At 41.7% G+C, this 19,410-nt stretch overlaps 1 protein-coding gene across 1 annotated transcript in view; it reads right to left on the bottom strand.

The window, feature by feature from the left end:
- The window catches only part of CHN2 (chimerin 2), a 339,759-nt gene that overhangs the window by 160,867 nt on the left and 159,482 nt on the right, over positions 1-19,410 (bottom strand). The window contains exons 2-3 of the mRNA XM_027539419.1: positions 13,979-14,017; positions 4,505-4,560 (exon numbers count right to left, since the gene is read on the bottom strand). Of these exons, the coding sequence (XP_027395220.1) occupies positions 4,505-4,560; positions 13,979-14,017 (95 nt within the window). The remainder of the gene's footprint in view (positions 1-4,504; positions 4,561-13,978; positions 14,018-19,410) is intronic.

Below are 19,410 nucleotides of genomic sequence, written 5' to 3'. Positions count from 1 at the left end.
GGCTGCTGAGTGGCAATAATCCAGGTAAGAGGGATTTCTCTGGTGGTCCAGTGGCTTAGACCCTGTGCTCCCAATGCAGTGGCTGGGGTTTGACCCCTGTTCACTTTCTCTTTTCACTTTCATGCATTGGAGAAGGAAATGGCAACCCACTCCAGTGTTCTTGCCTGGAGAATCCCAGGGACGGGGGAGCCTGGTGGGCTGCCGTCTATAGGGTCGCACAGAGTCGGACACGACTGAAGCGACTTAGCAGCAGCAGCAGCAGGGAACTAGATCCCACATGCCACAACTAAGAGTCTGCATACTGCAGCCTAGACCCAGTGCAGCCAAATGAATAGATTTAAAAAATAATCCAGGTAAGAAACGATGATGAGCCAAACCACAGGGTAGTCCTGGCGACAGAGAACAGTGACAAATGCCAAATATATTTGGAGGCAAAATCGAAACTTGCTATGAGAAAAGGGTGAATGTGGGAAAAATAGGCATTTAGGTCTCTGAAGTTAGGTGTCGTTTAATGGAGTGGGGTCCAAGGACAAAGTTGTTCTTGTTCAAAGTTATTCTTTGTCCTTGTTCAAAGTTCTCCTTTGAACACTAGACTAGAGATGACCTGTAGGACATTTACTTGAAAAGATCATGTAGGCAGATGGAGCGAGGTGTTTGGAGCCCACAGGAGAGGTCTCAGCTAGAGACACACATTTGAGAGTCAATATTCTGCACAATTTCTGGCAGACCACCCAGGTACCCGTTTGGTAATTAAAAAATGCTTAGGAGATGACTGGTTGACAATTGACAGAAAGGGGAAGTGAAATTTTGCATCCTGGTAGATGTTTTGCATCTCTTGGCATGGAACACTCAGAAAATGCTGGTAGAGAAGGCCAGGTGCTGGGCTGCTCAATAAATATTAATTTACTGCAATAAATCTCAAGAAAGCAATGGACTGTTATTTCAGTAACTAACCTTACCCGACTCAATCGGTGCCACAGCTGTCGTTCAGCTTGTACTCTGTCCCTCATCCTCAGTATCTTTTTACCTTGAGGCTCAATCCCTGACCCAGGCACCTTGCTTTGTTCTTGAGCACTGCCTTTCTTGCTTTCACATCCAGCAAATACTGTCCTTGCTCTGACTATGTCCTTAATGACTCTCTCAGAACTTGCTCTTCACAGATTTCTGAATCTGCCATGAGTCAACACTGAGTATCCACAGTGTGCAGGCACCATTCTAGATGCTTGACGCATAGATCCCACTTATAACACCCTGCAAAGTAGCTGTTTGCCCTGGGGGTAGACCTAATCCCTTGGAGAAGAGTAGGTGCTTGGCTCTAACTCAAGTAGCTAGAAAGTGGTAGAACAAGGATTGCAGACAAGTTCAAGTGACTGTGCAGCCAGGCTCCCCTTCCTGGGTTTGCAAAGCTTACTGGATTTCACCTGTTCAATCAGTCTGTACCCTTGATCTGCTACTTCTCCAACAAAGTCCACTAGGTGGTCAGTATTCATCGAGAGCCACCAAGCATGCAAGTCAGGTTGGCCTGTGTCTGTAACCCTTGAACAACAGTGTTCCATGACTTGGTAACTGCAGACTCGCTTGGTGCTCTAATGTGGAATTTATCGCATTCAGTGGGAGGACCCAGACCTGAGAGAGGCCCACAGCCTGGGAGGTTATTAGTCATCAGAGAAACAAAAGAGATGGAGTGTGTTGGAGCAACATGGCCGGTGTGGCATGCCAGGGACAAGGTGGCTGACAGGAGAAGGGTTTTCAAAAGAAACAGCTTTTACGGCGGCTTCATGTAAATATGTTAATAAAGCTTCAGTCTCTCTGGCCACACACTCAAGCTGAAAGGCTTTCTGTCTTCATTAGGCACGCCCCCTGAGCACACAGGTGTACAACAAGGCACAGAGCTGTCTGCTCAAACATCCTCTGCAGCAGAAGCAATGGCTTCCCCAGCATCCAAGAGGGGCCTTCACTAGGAGGAGGCCAAGTCCTGGGAGACTGAGCAATGTGTGCAGGAATTATTTGCATGGAAGGACAAAGGGCCCTGAAGCTACACTGGCGCTCATTTCAGCAGCACCTGTCGCTCCAGCACTTTCGGCCCTTTATTGCCCGACACCTGCCTGACTGGATGGGCCCCGCGCCACCTGCTGAGGAAATAGAGCCCATGAACGTCCATTTCATGTTAGGTTTCGTGGCAGAAATGAGATACGGAATTCCTAGGGGCAAAGTTACCTAGGAATCCAGCATCCACCAGACATAACTTATTAATGAATCAGATTTATAAATGTCAAAAGGTGAAAAGCTTGGTTTAGAAGACAAGAGAGAAGGAAGAAAACGGCTGCATGTGAGCCATATCCTTCAGTCATAGCAGATGGTGGTGGCTCGTGGCACACAGTTCTGCTCTGCTAAGGCCTCTGGGGCACTCCCTTCTGATGCAAGTGTGACATTAAAGAAACAGGCAGTGGCCCCTCGGCCCACTGGATATCTGAAGAGTTTAAGCAGAACTCTGTGAAGAGCCTTCATGAAGCTAATCTGAATCCACTCATCTCCACTGCTAACCTTCTACCTGGCTTATAGGATGATGGACATGATTCCAAGATTTTGAGAAACAAAGAAGTGCTTGGACTCTTTCTTTCTTTCTATTCTCTCTTTCTTTCTCTCTTTTATACCCCAAAACACAGATAATATCTTAAATATACCTTTAACTACATGCAATTAATAAAATCTCAAGATACCAATAGCCAAGTTCTTTGCTGTATTCCCAACACTTAGATGAAAGTCAGAACAGAGTAGGCTCCCTCTATATTATATATAATACACACATATAAAATAAATGAACAAATGAACATTTACTATCTCCTTGGGTTACGAGTTCTGGTGCCAGACTTTGCAAGTAGACTTTTTATTAATAACTCTAGGAAGAGACTGTGCGCTTCCCCAATGGCTCAGTGGGTAAAGAATCTGCCTACAATGCAGGAGACACAGAAGACTAGCGTTCAATCCCTGGGTCAGGAAGATCTCCTGGAGGAGGGCATAGCAACCAATTCCAGTATTCTTGCCTGGAGAATTCCATGGACAGAGAAACCTGGTGGGCTACAGTCCTGAAGGTCACAAAGAGCCAGTGCAACTGAGAGAGTGAGGAAGAGACTTCCGTTGAATTCTAATTTCACAAACATTCTTTTCATAGAGACATTGAAAGTTCTCTAACTCCCTATACATGGTTATATTTTTTTCTGATGGCAAAATACTAAGTATAAAGTATAAACTTTATATGAAGTATAAAGTATACTATAAAGTAGTAGTATAAAGTATAAGGTAGGACTGAAGGAATTTTTAATAACTTGTTTCTTAATGCCCACCCAAAATACCCTAATTAAAACTTCTCATTAAAAATTTTGTTATTTATCGCAATCTTCTCTTATTTGGATATTACTGAAAAACCAAGGGACATCAGTCAGCAGGGTAAGTGACAGACAAGACCATACCACCAAATAAAGATCTGACCTCATTCTGAATTTTTCCTTTCAGATCAAATATTTTCTCCTCCCAAGTGATACTCCTGGGATGAGAATATTCACTCTATTAAAATTCAGACTACTCGATGAACTTCAGTGCCTTTCCACAGAAGTAAGACTTCCCGTAGAAGCATTTATGAAACAGTAGTAAGTTGGCTCTGGTTGTGGGTACATATGTACCTAAGTCTTTGAGACAGATTAAAAAAACAGATCTAGTCAGTCTGCCAGAAAGTCCTGATGTCAAGGATGACTCTCAAGGTTATTGGAATTAAGAGTCTTCCCCCCTGATCAGGCAGATGTGAAGCTTTAAAAGAAATTTGCTACTCTGTATTTAAGCAAAATCATACTAAGAAAACCAAGCAAGGACCCATAGACCTTTGTTTGAAGGATTTTAGTCTGGCTATTAAAGCAACTGGTCAGCATAAAACCAGAAAACATCTTGCCTTTCCAATCTTTCTGGCATCAGATGATAAGAGAACTGACAAGTAAAAGCGGGCCAGGGAAAGTTCTATGGCTAGGAAGCATTTTTATGAGTCAATATATTTTTAAGCTTATCTCCAAGAATAAAAACGCAGTCACTCTTCTCATAGGGATTTTTTTTTAATATGACAAAGCATAGGGGTTTGCTAAATATGGGTGTTGAGAGTGTCCAGATATTTATCATTCTCTGCATTTTCTCTGCTGGAAGCATTTCATAATAAAAAAAGCAATAAAAGTATCAAATTGCAGGAGCAAAGAAAAAACAGAATACACATTTTGGGGAGTTTACAAAAAGATGCTTAATTTACCTCTGCAGTGGTGAAAAATGTAAGACTTCTTATTACAAGTTAGTATTTTTCAAATAACACGATTTCAAAATATAGATTATTTAGATGTTAAATCTGATGACATTTAAACATTAATAGAAATCAACTCTCAGTAACTCTGAAGGCTCTCCAATATGAACACAGTGCTGACCATTCATCATATTTAATGAGGTGTATTGGAAATAGCTGAGTACTGACCTCCCCAGGACAAATGATCCTCTTGGGACGAGGGGCCTCTTGCTGTAACTGATACACTGCCAAACAGAAAAAGAGAGAATTATAATTAAAAAAAAAAAAAAACCCAGCACATACCAACATGGCTTCAAATAGCTCAGCCTAACTACCTTTCAAGAACTGCAAATTTCTCAACCAAAAAACAAATTATTTTTAGACAGAATAAAGTCAGATCATTTATATGGAAATGAGTCACAATGAATATAAACTGGCAAAATTGATTTTTTAAAATTCTCATAAGGACAATTTAGTTGCATAATTGTTACTGGCATTGTTCATGTTATAGCTTTCTTGGAAGACTAGATAAGACTAAAATTCTTTTGACAATTTTAAAGATGAAATTCTACTTGTGAGTACCTAAGTAGTAAGATCACATAATGGGATCCCTCTGTCTCAATGCTGATGAGAATACCAGGGAAAGAATGGCCTTAGAAGACAAGTGGCATTCTCTGAAATGTTAGTTATAGACAAAGATACAATTGATTCTGTGAGTGAATGAGGCCCCAAGTCATTTCTTTTTTCATGAGTTCCATTTTTGCCCTGCCCATCACCATGGATTCTTAGCTCCTTGACTATTTTCCAACCATTGTCATTCCTTTTTCTTGGGCCCTTCAGTATCTTAAATATAACAACTCTCTTATATCCTGTATAAAAGACAGACTTTCAGGCTGAGGCATGGAGGAAAGCAGGTAATTGTATACAGAAATATAATTTATCAGACTATTATTTGTGATTTATTAAACTATGATGAGTGGTTTTCTGCCGCTTAGCTGGTTTGGTTACTTTTCTTAAGAGGAAAAGCTGTGCATGTACCTTAAAGTTTTACTTTCACGGAAATGGGAGCTGAAAATAAACCTACTTGATGTTATCTTCAGAGTCGTGAAGAGGGAATAATTAATGTTGAGTAAATCTATGAATCATATCATAAATACATCTACAAAAGGTTAAAAATTCAATTGTATAAAGTCTTTCTAGAAAATGTAATAAGAGAAGTGAAAATTTCTGGCTTACTCTTAGGTCTAAAAATAAAAAAAGAAATTTTAATTGAAAGACAGATAGTCATGTGGAAACAGAGGTAGAAATGATGGAACTTATTTTGTATCGATGGCTCCCCAAAGCATTCAGCTCAAAATGGTTATTTTCTTACCTAATTAAGGGTAGACCACTCAGCTTTCTCACAGAGAAAAAATCATCTAACTCTCATAAAGATGGTTTTAATTCATCCCATTTCTAAGCTTAGGTTGCCCATACTAATGATGGTGCCTGTGACACTTAATAGTAACTATAGCCATGTGTAAGGGACAGGGCAGAGAAGGCTTCTCGTACAGGAGGAAACATGAGGAAGAATTGGCTAAAGATAGAGAAACAGTTTTGGACACTCTATTGACAATCCCAGTAAAGTCCACACTCTCCTTAAATGATGAGAGAGCCTTCATGGAATCCTTTATTCCTCTCAGATCAACCCCAACACCAACTAGCTGGTTTTCAGCAGGGTTTTGCTGTTAATGAGTGTAAAGGGAACCAAACGGGGCATCTCTTAGAATCACAGAGCTCACGAGCAATTATAGAACCCATGTCCAGAGAATCTTATCTCCTCTTATCTGCCTATCACCAGCGCCCTTTGAAGCCAGCAGTTATATGTGGGGGGCATGGCTGGGACGGTTTTGTGAACACCATTTTTAATGCCTCCCTTGAAGGTAGAGAAGGAAGTACAGCTGTTATAAGAGAGAAGCATTTTTAGCTATGTGTACCTTTGTAATTCATATCAGCAAACATTTGAACACCGGCTATAAAACAGATACCACAGTCAGCATTACCTGGAGGCTTTAGCGATGAATGGAGGGGAAGGGAGAAGAGAAGGGAACCAGCATATCAAGTGCCTGTTACATGCCAGGAACAATGTTTTATTGAATCCTCTCAAGAGCTCAGAAGAAAGAACATATCATTATCATTCTCAATTTTATATGAAGAAATAAGTGCCTAGAAGGGAAATATCTGCCCCAGGGCATCAAGCTAAAATGGATCCTTTTGACTCCAAAGCCCTGGTTTGTTTTTCTGTGCCTCAGGGCCTTTGCACTTGCTACTCCATCCACCTGGACTGCCTTTTCCCAAGACGTTTAGATGGCTCCCTCCCCGCTCCTTCATTCAGGTCTTCCCTGACGTGCTCAGCTTGGATAAAATTCCACATCATCATCCCACTCTGCTCCCTTTTACACCATTTCATGTTTCTTCACGGTACTCATCACCATCAACACGGTGTATTTGTCTACTTTGAGTGCTGTCTCCCTTAACTAAAGTATAAGCTCTTTGGGGGCAGGGACTGTCCACAGTGGGATTCTCAGTGCTTTGAACCGGGTTTGGCACATGTAAAGTGAAAGTGAGAGTGTTAGTTGCTCAGTCATGTCTGACTCTTTGTGACCCCATGGACTGTAGCCCACCAGGCTCTCCAGGCTAGGATAATGGAGTGGGTTGCCATTTCCTACTCCAGGGGATCTTCCCGACCCAGTGATCAAACCCACGTCTCTTGCATCTCTTGCAATGGCAGGTGGATGCTTTACCCCAATGCCATGTGGGAAGCCCAGGGAAACAAAAGAGTATTTTCATTGTATGTAAAGGAGATCTTGAAAGTGTAAGTCAGGACAACACTGGTGGAAATGCAGATGAGAAGGGAGTTGATTGCCAAGGAGGATTGGCAGGGTTTGATTGCAAATGGAATGGAGGAAAGGGCCTGGAAAGATGGAAAGATTGAGATGCTATTAACAGTTATAGAGGTTACAGGAGAGGAAATGTAAGGGACAGTTCCTCTCCTGTGTCAACAAACTACAGCCTATAGCTGTATACTCTAGGGATTCTCTGAGTAAAGAGAAGTGTGGTTGTTCACCAGTCTTACAAATGGAAACAGCCGTTTGTCCTACTCCAGCCAGGAGTAACTTTGAGGGGGGTCCCTGAAAACTCCTCAAGCCAGAGATGCCACCTCTCCTTGCTGGTCCCTGGGCTGCACACATCAGAAATCAATCACCATTTCTCAGTGAGCTACAAGATCTACTGGGTGCTGTTCTAAGCAACAGAAACTGACAAAGCCTGTTAGCCATCTGGATTCTATGTCTCTATAAAGATAATTAGATGACAACCAATTGCAATGGCAGCCATAGGGAAAAAAAATAGGGCCTTAGACTCTATCTTAGCTTCAGTCCCTGTCCCTTCTTCTCAAGACTGGCTGTAACAAAACAAATATCCGTGAGGCACATTTAATGTAACTGAAACATGTCACGTAATCTTGAAAATGTAGTTTCTTGAATTTTTTGTTGTTGTTGAACAAACACACATCACAAGCAGAATGCAGTAATAAATGTCACTTCTTGGGTGATTTTGTGTACTAAAGGGCAAGAAGATGGAATCTGCTTCTACAGCAATGTTTCAGATCAGTCCCAGGCTCTTCCCCGCCATGGGCCCTTACACACAGAAGAGAACCCTGAGCACTGGAATAGGCTATTTGACTGGGGTGAGGGGATGGTCACTAGGAAACTTGGGGATAGAGAAGAGGAATCCCTGCTCCCCAAGAAATCTGAAGCAGTTTGAGAAATCAAGAGTTCACTGAGAGAACCTTTTTTCTTCAGTAAGAAAACTGAAGAAAAAAGGACTCCCTTGGTAGTCCTGTGGTTAAGAATCTGCCTGGCCAATGCAAGGGACACAGGTTTGATCCTCAGTCCAGGAAAATTCCACATGCCGTGGGGCAACTAAGCCCATGTGCCACAACTCTAGAGGTTGTGATCTGTAGCAAGAGAAGCCACCTCCATGACAAGCCCACACACTGCAGCTAGAGAGTAGCCCCCACTTGCCACAACTAGAGAAAACTGCGTGAAGCAATGAAGACCCAGTGCAGCCAAAAATTAATAATTAAAAAAAAAAAAACTTGGCTCATCCTCTGGTAACACAATCTTCCCATGGATGCCAAGTGAAAACCATGGCCTGGGTGATGTGAAGCCCAGTCCAGACCCATCAGCTCTTAACAGACCCTGCAGCAATGTCCTCTAACAGCCTCAAGTCCCTTAAGAAGGCATGTGGACCCAGGAGCCAAACCTGGACACTTGGCTGTGACACTGAGCCAGTGCCACCCTGTTCGCCGATGACTTCCTAGTATTCGTAGGAAAGAACTCATGGATATGAGTAACCAATGGTGGGGGCTTCGATGGCCTCTTGGTTCAACCCCACCTCCAGACTGCTGTGTGCAGGCTTTGTCTTGCTAACGAATGTCCAGTCTTGCTTGGGATGAAGTTTTCTCCTCTTGTCCATGGCACACTGAAAAATCTGAGGATGAAGCTGTGGAGACTTGAATCAGGGGGTCTCAGGCCTAAGTGCATGAGAAGCACCTGTGGAGTGTGATAAATTGCAGATTCTCCACTCTTCTGATTCAGAAATCTGGGGTCAGGCTGAGGAATAGTTATTATAACTACTTTCCTCAGGTAATTCTCATGCAGGGGGTCTGTGGACCAGAATTTGGAGGTTCTACACTTCTCTTTAGAAAAACAGGCACAAGCTGTGACTGCCTTACTTGCTGCCCAGGGGAGTCTCTGGGGAGAGCTGCTGGCCATGGCATCTGCTGCCTAATTGGCACTTGGCCTCTTAAACAATAAAATCTTTCAGAATATACCCATGGTGGTGGGCTTTTAAACTCGTCTGCTTAGGGCATGCACTTCATACAGTTCTGGCTGAAAATTTAGAATGTGGCTTTATTTTATTTTTAAATTAAACTTGAAAATAGTCTTTTTTTTTTTTTAATTGAAACCAAATATTTCTCAGTAACTTTGCCAATGTTTTGGGGTATGGTATTGAGTATGAAGGACTACATGTAGATAGACGATACTTTGAGGCAAGATTATTCTTATGGAAGTAAGAGCATTAGCTTCTAAGAAAAATGGGGGAGCAGAAAAGGCAAGAACTTAAGCATGTAGCATCATTGTTCTTTGAGTCAAGATGGAGTTTTCATCCTTGTGGCCCCATAGATCAAAGCACACAGTCTTGTCTAAGGCAAAGACTTAATATGCATTTGTTGAACGAATGAGCAATCTACTTTATATAAAATATCGAGAGAGCTGATTTTAAATCAGACATGCATTGGTTGCCTTCTAGGCATCCATTTCCATCTTTCCCACTCCAACCATATTCCAAAGTTTCCAGTCATGGAGATTACATAGGAGTGAACCCTCTTGAGTTCCAGCCATGTGCCCTGATTGGTTTAGGGCAGTTAGTGTACCCCAACTCTCTGACCATAGTCATGTAGCCAGGGTTGGGGACTCACATCAAATAGGGCTGAGACACAATTTTTTTTGTAATATTTGTTACTTTATGATTTATAGAAAGCACTGCTCTCCTGGGCACATTGACAATGGTGAGTGAGTCAATGAGTGAAGTCGCTCAGTTGTGTCCAACTCTTTGCGACCCCATGGACTGTAGCCTACCAGGCTTCTCCATCCATGGGATTTTCCAGGCAAGAATACTGGAGTGGGTTGCTATTTCCTTCTCCAGGGGATCTTCCCAACCCAGGAATCGAACCTGGGTTTCCTGCATTGCAGGCAGATGCTTTACCCTCTGAGCCACCAGGGAAGCCCCAAATACCCAGGAAAGCAATTACCAAACAAAATTTAATTGCCTCTAACACCAAAGCTGAATTTGGGTGTCAATAGTCTCTCTTTTTTAAAAAACTGAATTTTGTATTGGATTACAGATGATTAACTATGTTGTGATAGTTTCAGGCGGAAAGCAAAGGGACTCAGACTGAAACAAATTCTAATACTTTTGTTTGAAGTAGACTCTCTCTTTGCTAGTTGCTTTTGGATGAGAATGTGGTAGCTCTCTGGGGGTTAAAAGAGAAAAGCCTACAAAGCGTGGAGCTAAACCTAGGAAAGCAGAACCAAGAAAGGAAGATATACGCACTGGGCTCCAATAATGTCTTTGAGTTGCTGGACCGAGTCTCGCCTAAAGCCAGTGCCTCTCAACTTTTTGCTTATGTCAATCAATGTGTTTAAGTGGAATATTCTGTTATTTGTATGAAAGAGCATTGCAATTAGCATTAAAACTTAAAAACAGCTTCTTAATGTGGATCATTATGAAGTAGATTCATTTTCTTTTAGGAATAATGTTATAATTGGGACAAAAGCTTCATAATAAGAATCTAGTATCAAATAAGTCAATATTAAAACCAACAATAGGTGATGAATGAAAGAAAAGACACACCTATATACTTCTATAATCACTGTAAACAACCAATTTTTAAATCAAGTCCTATAATGAGGCAAAAATGAACAGCATCCAGCAAATGTATGAGAAATTTCAAAGTACCAAATAATCACTGGAGTTGAAAAATTAATTGTGTGATGGAAAATTATAGACTCCATAAATGATACGTTAATGAGTTTGAATCAACACCTAAAATTAATCTCTCAAAGGATGGTTTGTGAGTATTCCAAAGAGAAACACTTGGTGTTTACCAATAAGTTATTTAAAACCAAACAAATTTCATATTCTGATAGGTTAATTGGATTTTCAGATATGGAAAATGCTATTGTTTTAGCATATTTGTATATTAACATGGACCTCATGAAGTTTTGAAGGCCCTCAATTTCTTCTTATTTATCTTTTAAGACCTTACATGCAGATTTATCCTCTTCTAGAAAGTCTTCTGTAATCCCAGGAGGGAGAGGAGTAGTATATTGTTGCTTCAGTCCATTTGCATATTAATTGGTTTACATCTGTCTTTCTTTCTAGGCTGTAAATTTGAGGAAAGCATGGACCACATTTTTAGCTACTGTTGATTCCTAGTGCTTCTCCTAATGCTTATAATGTACGTTTGCTAAAAGACCAAATGAGTAGATGATAAACTTGACAATAAGAAGGAGTAGCATGAGTTGGCAATGAGTATTAGATGAGCTTATAAGTAGTCCAACATCGAAACTCAAAGACTTAGTGGATTCAGGACAACCAAAGAGAATTCTCAGTAGTACCTGTGTTTTTGATGTTGTGGATGGCCCTGCTGATGGCATCCTCCCCTCAGAACTGCAGGGTGCAGTTCTGAATCACTGCTGCTGCTGCTGCTGCTGCTGCTGCTAAGTCACTTCAGTTGTGTCCGACTCTGTGCGACCCCATAGATGGCAGCCCACCAGGCTCCCCCGTCCCTGGGATTCTCCAGGCAAGAACACTGGAGTGGGTTGCCATTGCCTTCTCCAATGCATGAAAGTGAAAAGTGAAAGGGAAGTTGCTCAGTCGTGTCTGACTCCTAGTGACACCATGGACTGCAGCCTACCAGGCTCCTCCGTCCATGGGATTTTCCAGGCAAGAGTACTGGAGTGGGTTGCCATTGCCTTCTCCTCTGAATCACTGGAGACTCTCAAATAGAGCCTGGATGACTATTAGCTGAGTATAATAAAGAGGAAATTCATATATGTCATTAGGTTTGTATTAAATGGCCTCAACTGTCCCTTCTGTGTATCTAAATTTTTATGATTCTAGTGCAAAGTATACACACACACACACAAACACACACACACACACACACAACTTGGTTAGATCCAAAAAATCAAAACCAATACACTCTGGTAAATTTAATAGTATGAACACGTAATAAATAGCACCTTTTCTGGGCTTCCTTAAAACATAAAAGTGCTTTTAAGAGGTGCACTGGGTGTCCCAAGGTCTCTTGGAAAAGCGAAATGACTCTGAGCCAGTGCTATCTTCTCGCTTCAGTAAAGCTCTCTGTGGTGGCATTCACTCAACAAATATTTATTGGGTAGTTAACGTATGCAAGGCTGTGTGCAAGAAGGTGAGCAAGGAACAGTAAGTCATGCGACCCTCCCAATGCCTCTCACTACAGATATTTGGTTGATTTACTGTCAGAGCACTTCACACTCCATTAGGAAACAAACAAACAAAAACATCCAATTACTTAGTCATTAGCACTGCCTTTTAAAATAGAAGATGAGAATGCAGAACATTAGATTGGAAGGGCCCTTAGAGACCCAGCACAACCCCTTTATTTCACAGATGGAAGAACAGACTCGTGTAATAAAGAACGAGGAGCCTCTCTATATGCTGACATGGGAAGATCAAATTGTGAAGTGAAACAAGCAAGTTGAAGGACACCGGGTACAGCATAAACCCATTTTTCACAGAAGGGACCAACCACAAAAATGCCTTAATATCAGGCATGTGTATTTTAAACACTTGGAAGGATATGCTTTCCAAAATGGACAGTGGTCAGCGATTGGAAGGGAGGAGTGGAATATGGGGTGGGGATGGTATGCGGTTTATGGGAGATTTTTACTCTCAGCTTTATGTATTTCTCTAATGTTTGTCTTTTATGTAGCTTTGTTTTGCTTTTGTTACAGATACATACACACACCGGTATATGCTGTGTGCGTCTGTGTGTATGTATATACTTTATGTCCTTATGTATCAATTTGAAATAGAAAGAAAAAAATCCTGAAAACTTGCAGGCTGTGAGTCAGGTTTGTTTCTGGGTTCCACTCTGAATGCCCCAGTAATGCTTCCTGTAAAACCTTTGCCAAATTACTGAACCTCCTTGATCTGTGGTTCCTTTGTGTGTGAAATGGGGATAAGAATGGTACCCATTGCTGAGGGCTAAGATGGGATTTGGGAATTCAGGCACAGAGCTAGCATGGTAGCTGGTACATGGCAGGTCTCAACGGACAGAAGACACAAGGGCAACATCAGTAACGACAGAAATAATTCTCCTTATCACTATTGTCTAGAAGCAAAGCTTGAACAAGAGCCTATTCTCCTGGGGTCTCCCCACACCATACCCCTCCCCTTTCTCACTGGAGAATTACTTAGGCGGGTGATACTAAGGAAAGAGAAAATGAGCTTGAGATGATGACAAGTGCCTGCCTTCATGAGGGGAGTCAGATTGATGACTGATGATCAGATAATGAACCCTGTTTCTAAGGAGTCACCGTTAGTGACCAAACATTATTCTTCCCTATCTGTTAATTTTTTGTGGTAAATGTCATATGATATTAAGATATAGGATAAACAGTCAAGAGCATAATTCATGGAAGTCAACATACTTACCCTTGATGACCAGCTGTGGAAAAAAAGGAAGAAAGGAAAGAAGGATGGAAGGAAAGAGGAAAGGAAGGGAGACAAGGAGTGCCCTGAAGAAAGTCAGAGTCAGAATATCCATCTTTTTTTTTTTTCCCTAAGCATTCCTAAGTGAGTCATGGCAGCTGGCTCTCATAGGTCCTCTCCAGGGGAGAGGGCTCTTTCTATTTTCTCTGACCAATATATCTCCTTAGTAGAAAAAGAAATTTGGATTTGCCGGGCTGTGATGAGGGAGTCTGTGTGTGCACTAAATCAACAGCAAAAATTGTTCAAAAGGCAGGCCTGCTAAAGACTTCTGAGGAGATTTTCATTTTAGATACTCACAGTATGATTTCCATATTGGAGGCTGGTATTCTTCAGCATCTAGAACAAAAAGAAAGAAATCAATCCATCAGCTTGAATGTCAAACTGCCAACATGTGTCTTCTCTGGGGGAACAATACTGTCAGCAGTCCTCGCCTTCCAGTCCCAAGGGTCCTCTCAGCTCATTTACGGGACAGTTCCAGGCAAGAGGGAGGAATTGGGAAAGGCGACCCTTGTGGACCCAACACCACTTTGTCCAGGTCACTTACCATGACCGAATCAACTGCTTAACCATTTTCATAGAGCCCAGTAAATCAAAAAAGATTTTTAAAGCAATTAACTTGATTGTACCCTCCAGTAATCCTTTCAAACAGTATTTACTTAACTTGGCATAATAAACATATAGTTTATCTCACAGATTCCAATCAGACCTTTAGCCCATTTATTTAGACTTGAGGGCAAGATGCACAGTGGCAAGTATGTAATATTAAATCTGGGAAGTTGTACCACTCAGCCAACTGAACTCCTAAAACACTAGGTCTGACAGCAGAGACACTGATGATTCAATTGGAATCTCATCATGTCCTTGAATTTACTCCAGTGTGTGACTTAGGAAATTTCCAGAAAACCTTTCAGCAATCAGAAGTGTCAGAGGAAAAGAGTTGCAACAAAATGGAGAGGACGAAACTGTTATTCATCAAACTAGAAGGCAGACAATGGGAGAAAATCTGCTTGTTCAGTCAGCTCAACAATCCCAAGGCTGACAGCTGATTTTATAATTCTGATGGAGTTATTAGAGTCCTCCTGAGCTCATAGCTAAGGTCTTGGTAAAACATACTCCAGCTTAAACAGCCAGAGGGAAAAATCCATTCCCCGACTCACAGAATATTGAGCTGGGGAACTTTGAAGAGTTCTTTTAGTTCAGCACTTTTCAATGAGGGAACAGTTTTTGTCACCTTGCACGTGTATGGCATCACTCACCCAGCCTAATGTGCCCTTGTCCTTCTGTTGCTGTCACATACTAAAATTTTATGAAAAGGAATAGAAACTTTCTAATCTCATGCAATAAGACAGTTTGAGAAATTTTCCCCTCCTAAAAAACAAATATGCTTGCTGCTGCTGCTGCTAAGTCGCTTCAGTTGTGTGCGACTCTGTGCGACCCCATAGACGGCAGCCCACCAGGCTCCACCGTCCCTGGGATTCTCCAGGCAAGAACACTGGAGTGGGTTGCCATTGCCTTCTCCAATGCATGAAAGTGAAAAGTGAAAGTGAAGTCGCTCAGTCGTGTCCGACTCTTAACAACCCCATGGACTGCAGCCTACCAGGCTCCTCCATCCATGGGAGTTTCCAGGCAAGAGTACTGGAATGGGTTGCCATTGCCTTCTCCAATATGCTTACTATACATAAAAAGAAACTGCAGTGGTGAAATTCCCCCAAATCTTACTCAATCACAGTTGTGTAGCTTAAATGAAATTCTTTCACAATTACTTACTCTCTGGGGCCCATCCTATCACAGAGGCAACTAAACACCTCCTAAGACAGTTTCATACAAAAACATCTGGATAGTTAGGCTTACCTAGTCAGGAACCTCTCTATGGATAATCAGCCACATAGACACACACACAAAACAACGTATTAATAATGGTTTATGTTGTTATGCAAACTTTGTTTGCTAAAAAAAGTGAAACTCCTAATACTTTAGTCAAAGTGGACAATGTAATAGTGAGCTTTTAACCTAAACAAGCAATTAATTTCATCCTATATGTTGTTGTTGCTTAGTCGCTAAGTCGTATCTGACTCTTTCAAGACCCATGGACTGTAGCCCTCCTGGCTCCTCTGTTCATGGGATTTTTCAGGCAAGAACACTGGAGTGGGTTGTCATTTTCTTCTCCAGGGAATCTTGTAGACCCAGGGATTGAATCCGTGTCTTCTGCATTGCAGGAGGATTCTTTACCATTGAGCCACCTGGGAAGCCCATCCTATATGTAACACAGACCAAGTTTAATGGATTAATATGGTGTTTGTTTATAAAGAACTCTCAAGTAAAATAAATCATATTGCTGAGTTTACAACAAAATTCTAGAACCATCCATACAATACTACCTCACCAGAAAAGCCAGGTCCTATATGTTAAAACACTGATGACACCTTCAAAAGTCTTTTTCAAAGATATAGAGCCAATACACACATACACATACACCAGACTGCATAGTAGCAGGAATTCCTGAGATGTCGTCTACCCAAAGACGTCTTTATTATTTTAGATGAGATTTACTCTATAAGCTAAGTAGAACCCCCAGACCAAGAAGAGGTCAAGAATATTCAGAACTGAAAAGTGTATCTTTCTACATGCTGAGGGAAGTTCTCCTCTAAATAAGTAGTCTCCTTAATTCAGGTTTCAGATACTCAACTTGGATCTCCTAAAGGGCTTCTTATCTGAAGTTAGAAATCTGGATTAAATGGCCTCTCACTGCTCATTTCAGTCTTGCTCTGTGAAAAACCTAGAATTTTCACCTGAAATATCAGCTTCTATCCTTTAATTGCCAAATTCAGACTTAAATTGAAGAAAGTAGGGAAAACCAGTAGACCATTCAGGTATGACCTAAATCAAATCCCTTATGATTATACAGTGGAAGTGAGAAGTAGATTTAAGGGACTAGATCTGATAGATAGAGTACCTGATGAACTATGGACCGAGGTTCGTAACATTGTACAGGAGACAGGGATCAAGACCACACCCATGGAAAATGCAAAAAAGCAAAATGGCTGTCTGGGGAGGCCTTACCAATAGCTGTGAAAAGCAGAGAAGTGAAAAGCAAAGGAGAAAAGGAAAGATATAAGCATCTGAATGAAGAGTTCCAAAGAATAGCAAAAAGAGATAAGAAAGCCTTCCTCAGTGATCAATGCAAAGAAATAGAAGAAAACAACAGAATGGGAAAGACTAGAGATCTCTTCAAGAAAATTAGAGATACCAAGGGACTATTTCATGCAAAGATGGGCTCGATAAAGGACAGAAATGGTATGGACCCAACAGAAGCAGAAGATATTAAGAAGAGGTGGTGAGAATACACAGAAGAACTCTACAAAAAAGATCTTCATGACCCAGATAATCACGATGGTGTGATCACTCACCTAGAGCCAGACATCCTGGATTGTGAAGTCAAGTGGGCCTTAGAAAGCATCACTATGAACAAAGCTAGTGGAGGTGATGGAATTCCAGTTGAGCTATTCCAAATCCTGAAAGATGATGCTGTGAAAGTGCTGCACTCAATATGCCAGCAAATTTGGAAAACTCAGCAGTGGCCACAGGACTGGAAAAGGTCAGTTTTCATTCCAATCCCAAAGAAAGGCAATGCCAAAGAATGCTCAAACTACCGCACAATTGCACTCATCTCACACGCTAGTAAAGTAATGCTCAAAATTCTCCAAGCCAGGCTTCAGTGATACATGAACTGTGAACTTCCAGATGTTCAACCTGGTTTTAGAAAAGGCAGAGGAACCAGAGATCAAATTGCCAACATCTGCTGGATCATGGAAAAAGCAAGAGAGTTCCAGAAAAAATCTATTTCTGCTTTATTGACTATGCCAAAGCCTTTGACTGTGTGGATCACAATAAACTGTGGAAAATTCTGAAAGAGATGGGAATACCAGACCACCTGACCTGCCTCTTGAGAAACCTATACGCAGGTCAGGAAGCACCAGTTAGAACTGGACATAGAACAACAGACTGGTTCCAAATAGGAAAAGGAGTACGTCAAGGCTGTATATTGTCACCCTGCTTATTTAACTTATATGCAGAATACATCATGAGAAACGCTGGGCTGGAAGAAGTACAAGCTGGAATCAAGATTATCGGGAGAAATATCAATAACCTCAGATATGCAGATGACACCACCCTTATGGCAGTAAGTGAAGAGGAACTCAAAAGCCTCTTGATGAAAGTGAAAGTGGAGAGTGAAAAAGTTGGCTTAAAGCTCAACATTCAGAAAACGAAGATCATGGCATCTGGTTCCATCACTTCATGGCAAATAGATGGGGAAACAGTGGAAACAACGTCAGACTTTATTTTTCTGGGCTCCAAGATCACTGTAGATGGTGATTGCAGCCATGAAATTAAAAGACGCTTACTCCTTGGAAGGAAAGTTATGACCAACCTAGATAGCATATTCAAAAGCAGAGACATTACTTTGCCAAAAAAGGTGCGTCTAGTCAAGGCTATGGTTTTTCCAGTAGTCATGTATGGATGTGAAAGTTGGACTGTGAAGAAAGCTGAGTGCCAAAGAATTGATGCTTTTAAACTGTGATGTTGGAGAAGACTCTTGAGAGTCCCTTTTACTGCAAAGAGATCCAACCAGTCCATTCTAAAGGAGATCAGTCCTGGGTGTTCTTTGGAAGGAATGATGCTAAAGCTGAAACTCCAGTACTTTGGCCACTTCAAGTGAAGAGTTGACTCATTGGAAGAGACTCTGATTATGGGAGGAATTGGGGGCAGGAGGAAAAGGGGACGACAGAGGATGAGATGGCTGGATGGCATCACTGACTTGATGGACATGAGTTTGAGTGAACTCCGGGAGTTGGGGATGGACAGGGAGGCCTGGTGTGTTGCAATTCATGGGGTGGCAAAGAGTCGGACACGACTGAGTTGTACTGATCCTTTAAACTTGCATTTAGCCTTCCCTACACATAAACACTTACTCCCTTTTGGATTGCTCCTTGCTGGCAATGTCACATAAAGGTGAAGAAAGCTGTCCATAGAGACTGGATAATCATAATGCTGCCTTGTTTAAAAATCCTCCATTGTCTCTCATCTACATTTGGAATAAAATACAAACATTATGGGTTTCCGTGATGGCTCAGCTGTTGAGAATCCACATGCAATGCAAGAGATACAGGAGATGTGGGTTCGATCCCTGGGTCAGGAAAATCCCCTGGAGGAGGGCATGGCAACCTACTCCAGTATTCTTGCCTGGAGAATTCCACAAAGGAGCCTGGCATGCTATACAGTCCATAGACTCTCAAAGAGTCTGTCATGACTGAGTGACTGAGCACATATACATACAAACATTATACTGTGGGCTCCAGTCCTGCCCTCCTCTCCACTCCACCGCAGGCATTTCCCTGCTTTTCACGTATTATCCAACCATACTGGTCTTCTCTCTTTTCCCAGAACAAGCCAGGCCAAGGCAAGGCCCCTGGCCTTTGCTCCTGTGGGCCCTCCAAGTAAAAATTCTCCTCTAACAGACTTTTGCATGGCTGACTTGCTCTATCTTGTGGGGTTCAACTGAAATTTCACCTCCCAGGGGTCATCTTTGCCAATCTTACATAAAACAGCCTTCTCCCACCTCCCACTCTCCTGCATAGCACTTATTACCATCAGAAATTATTTATTGATTTGTTGGCTTGTTATTACTGGCCTCATCCCAGTATTAGCTAAACTCTACACAAGCAGGAATT

The sequence above is a fragment of the Bos indicus x Bos taurus genome, chromosome 4 (assembly GCF_003369695.1).
Source record: "Bos indicus x Bos taurus breed Angus x Brahman F1 hybrid chromosome 4, Bos_hybrid_MaternalHap_v2.0, whole genome shotgun sequence".
NCBI classification, from domain to species: domain Eukaryota; kingdom Metazoa; phylum Chordata; class Mammalia; order Artiodactyla; family Bovidae; genus Bos; species Bos indicus x Bos taurus.
This window is presented reverse-complemented; position numbering and strand designations above follow the sequence as displayed.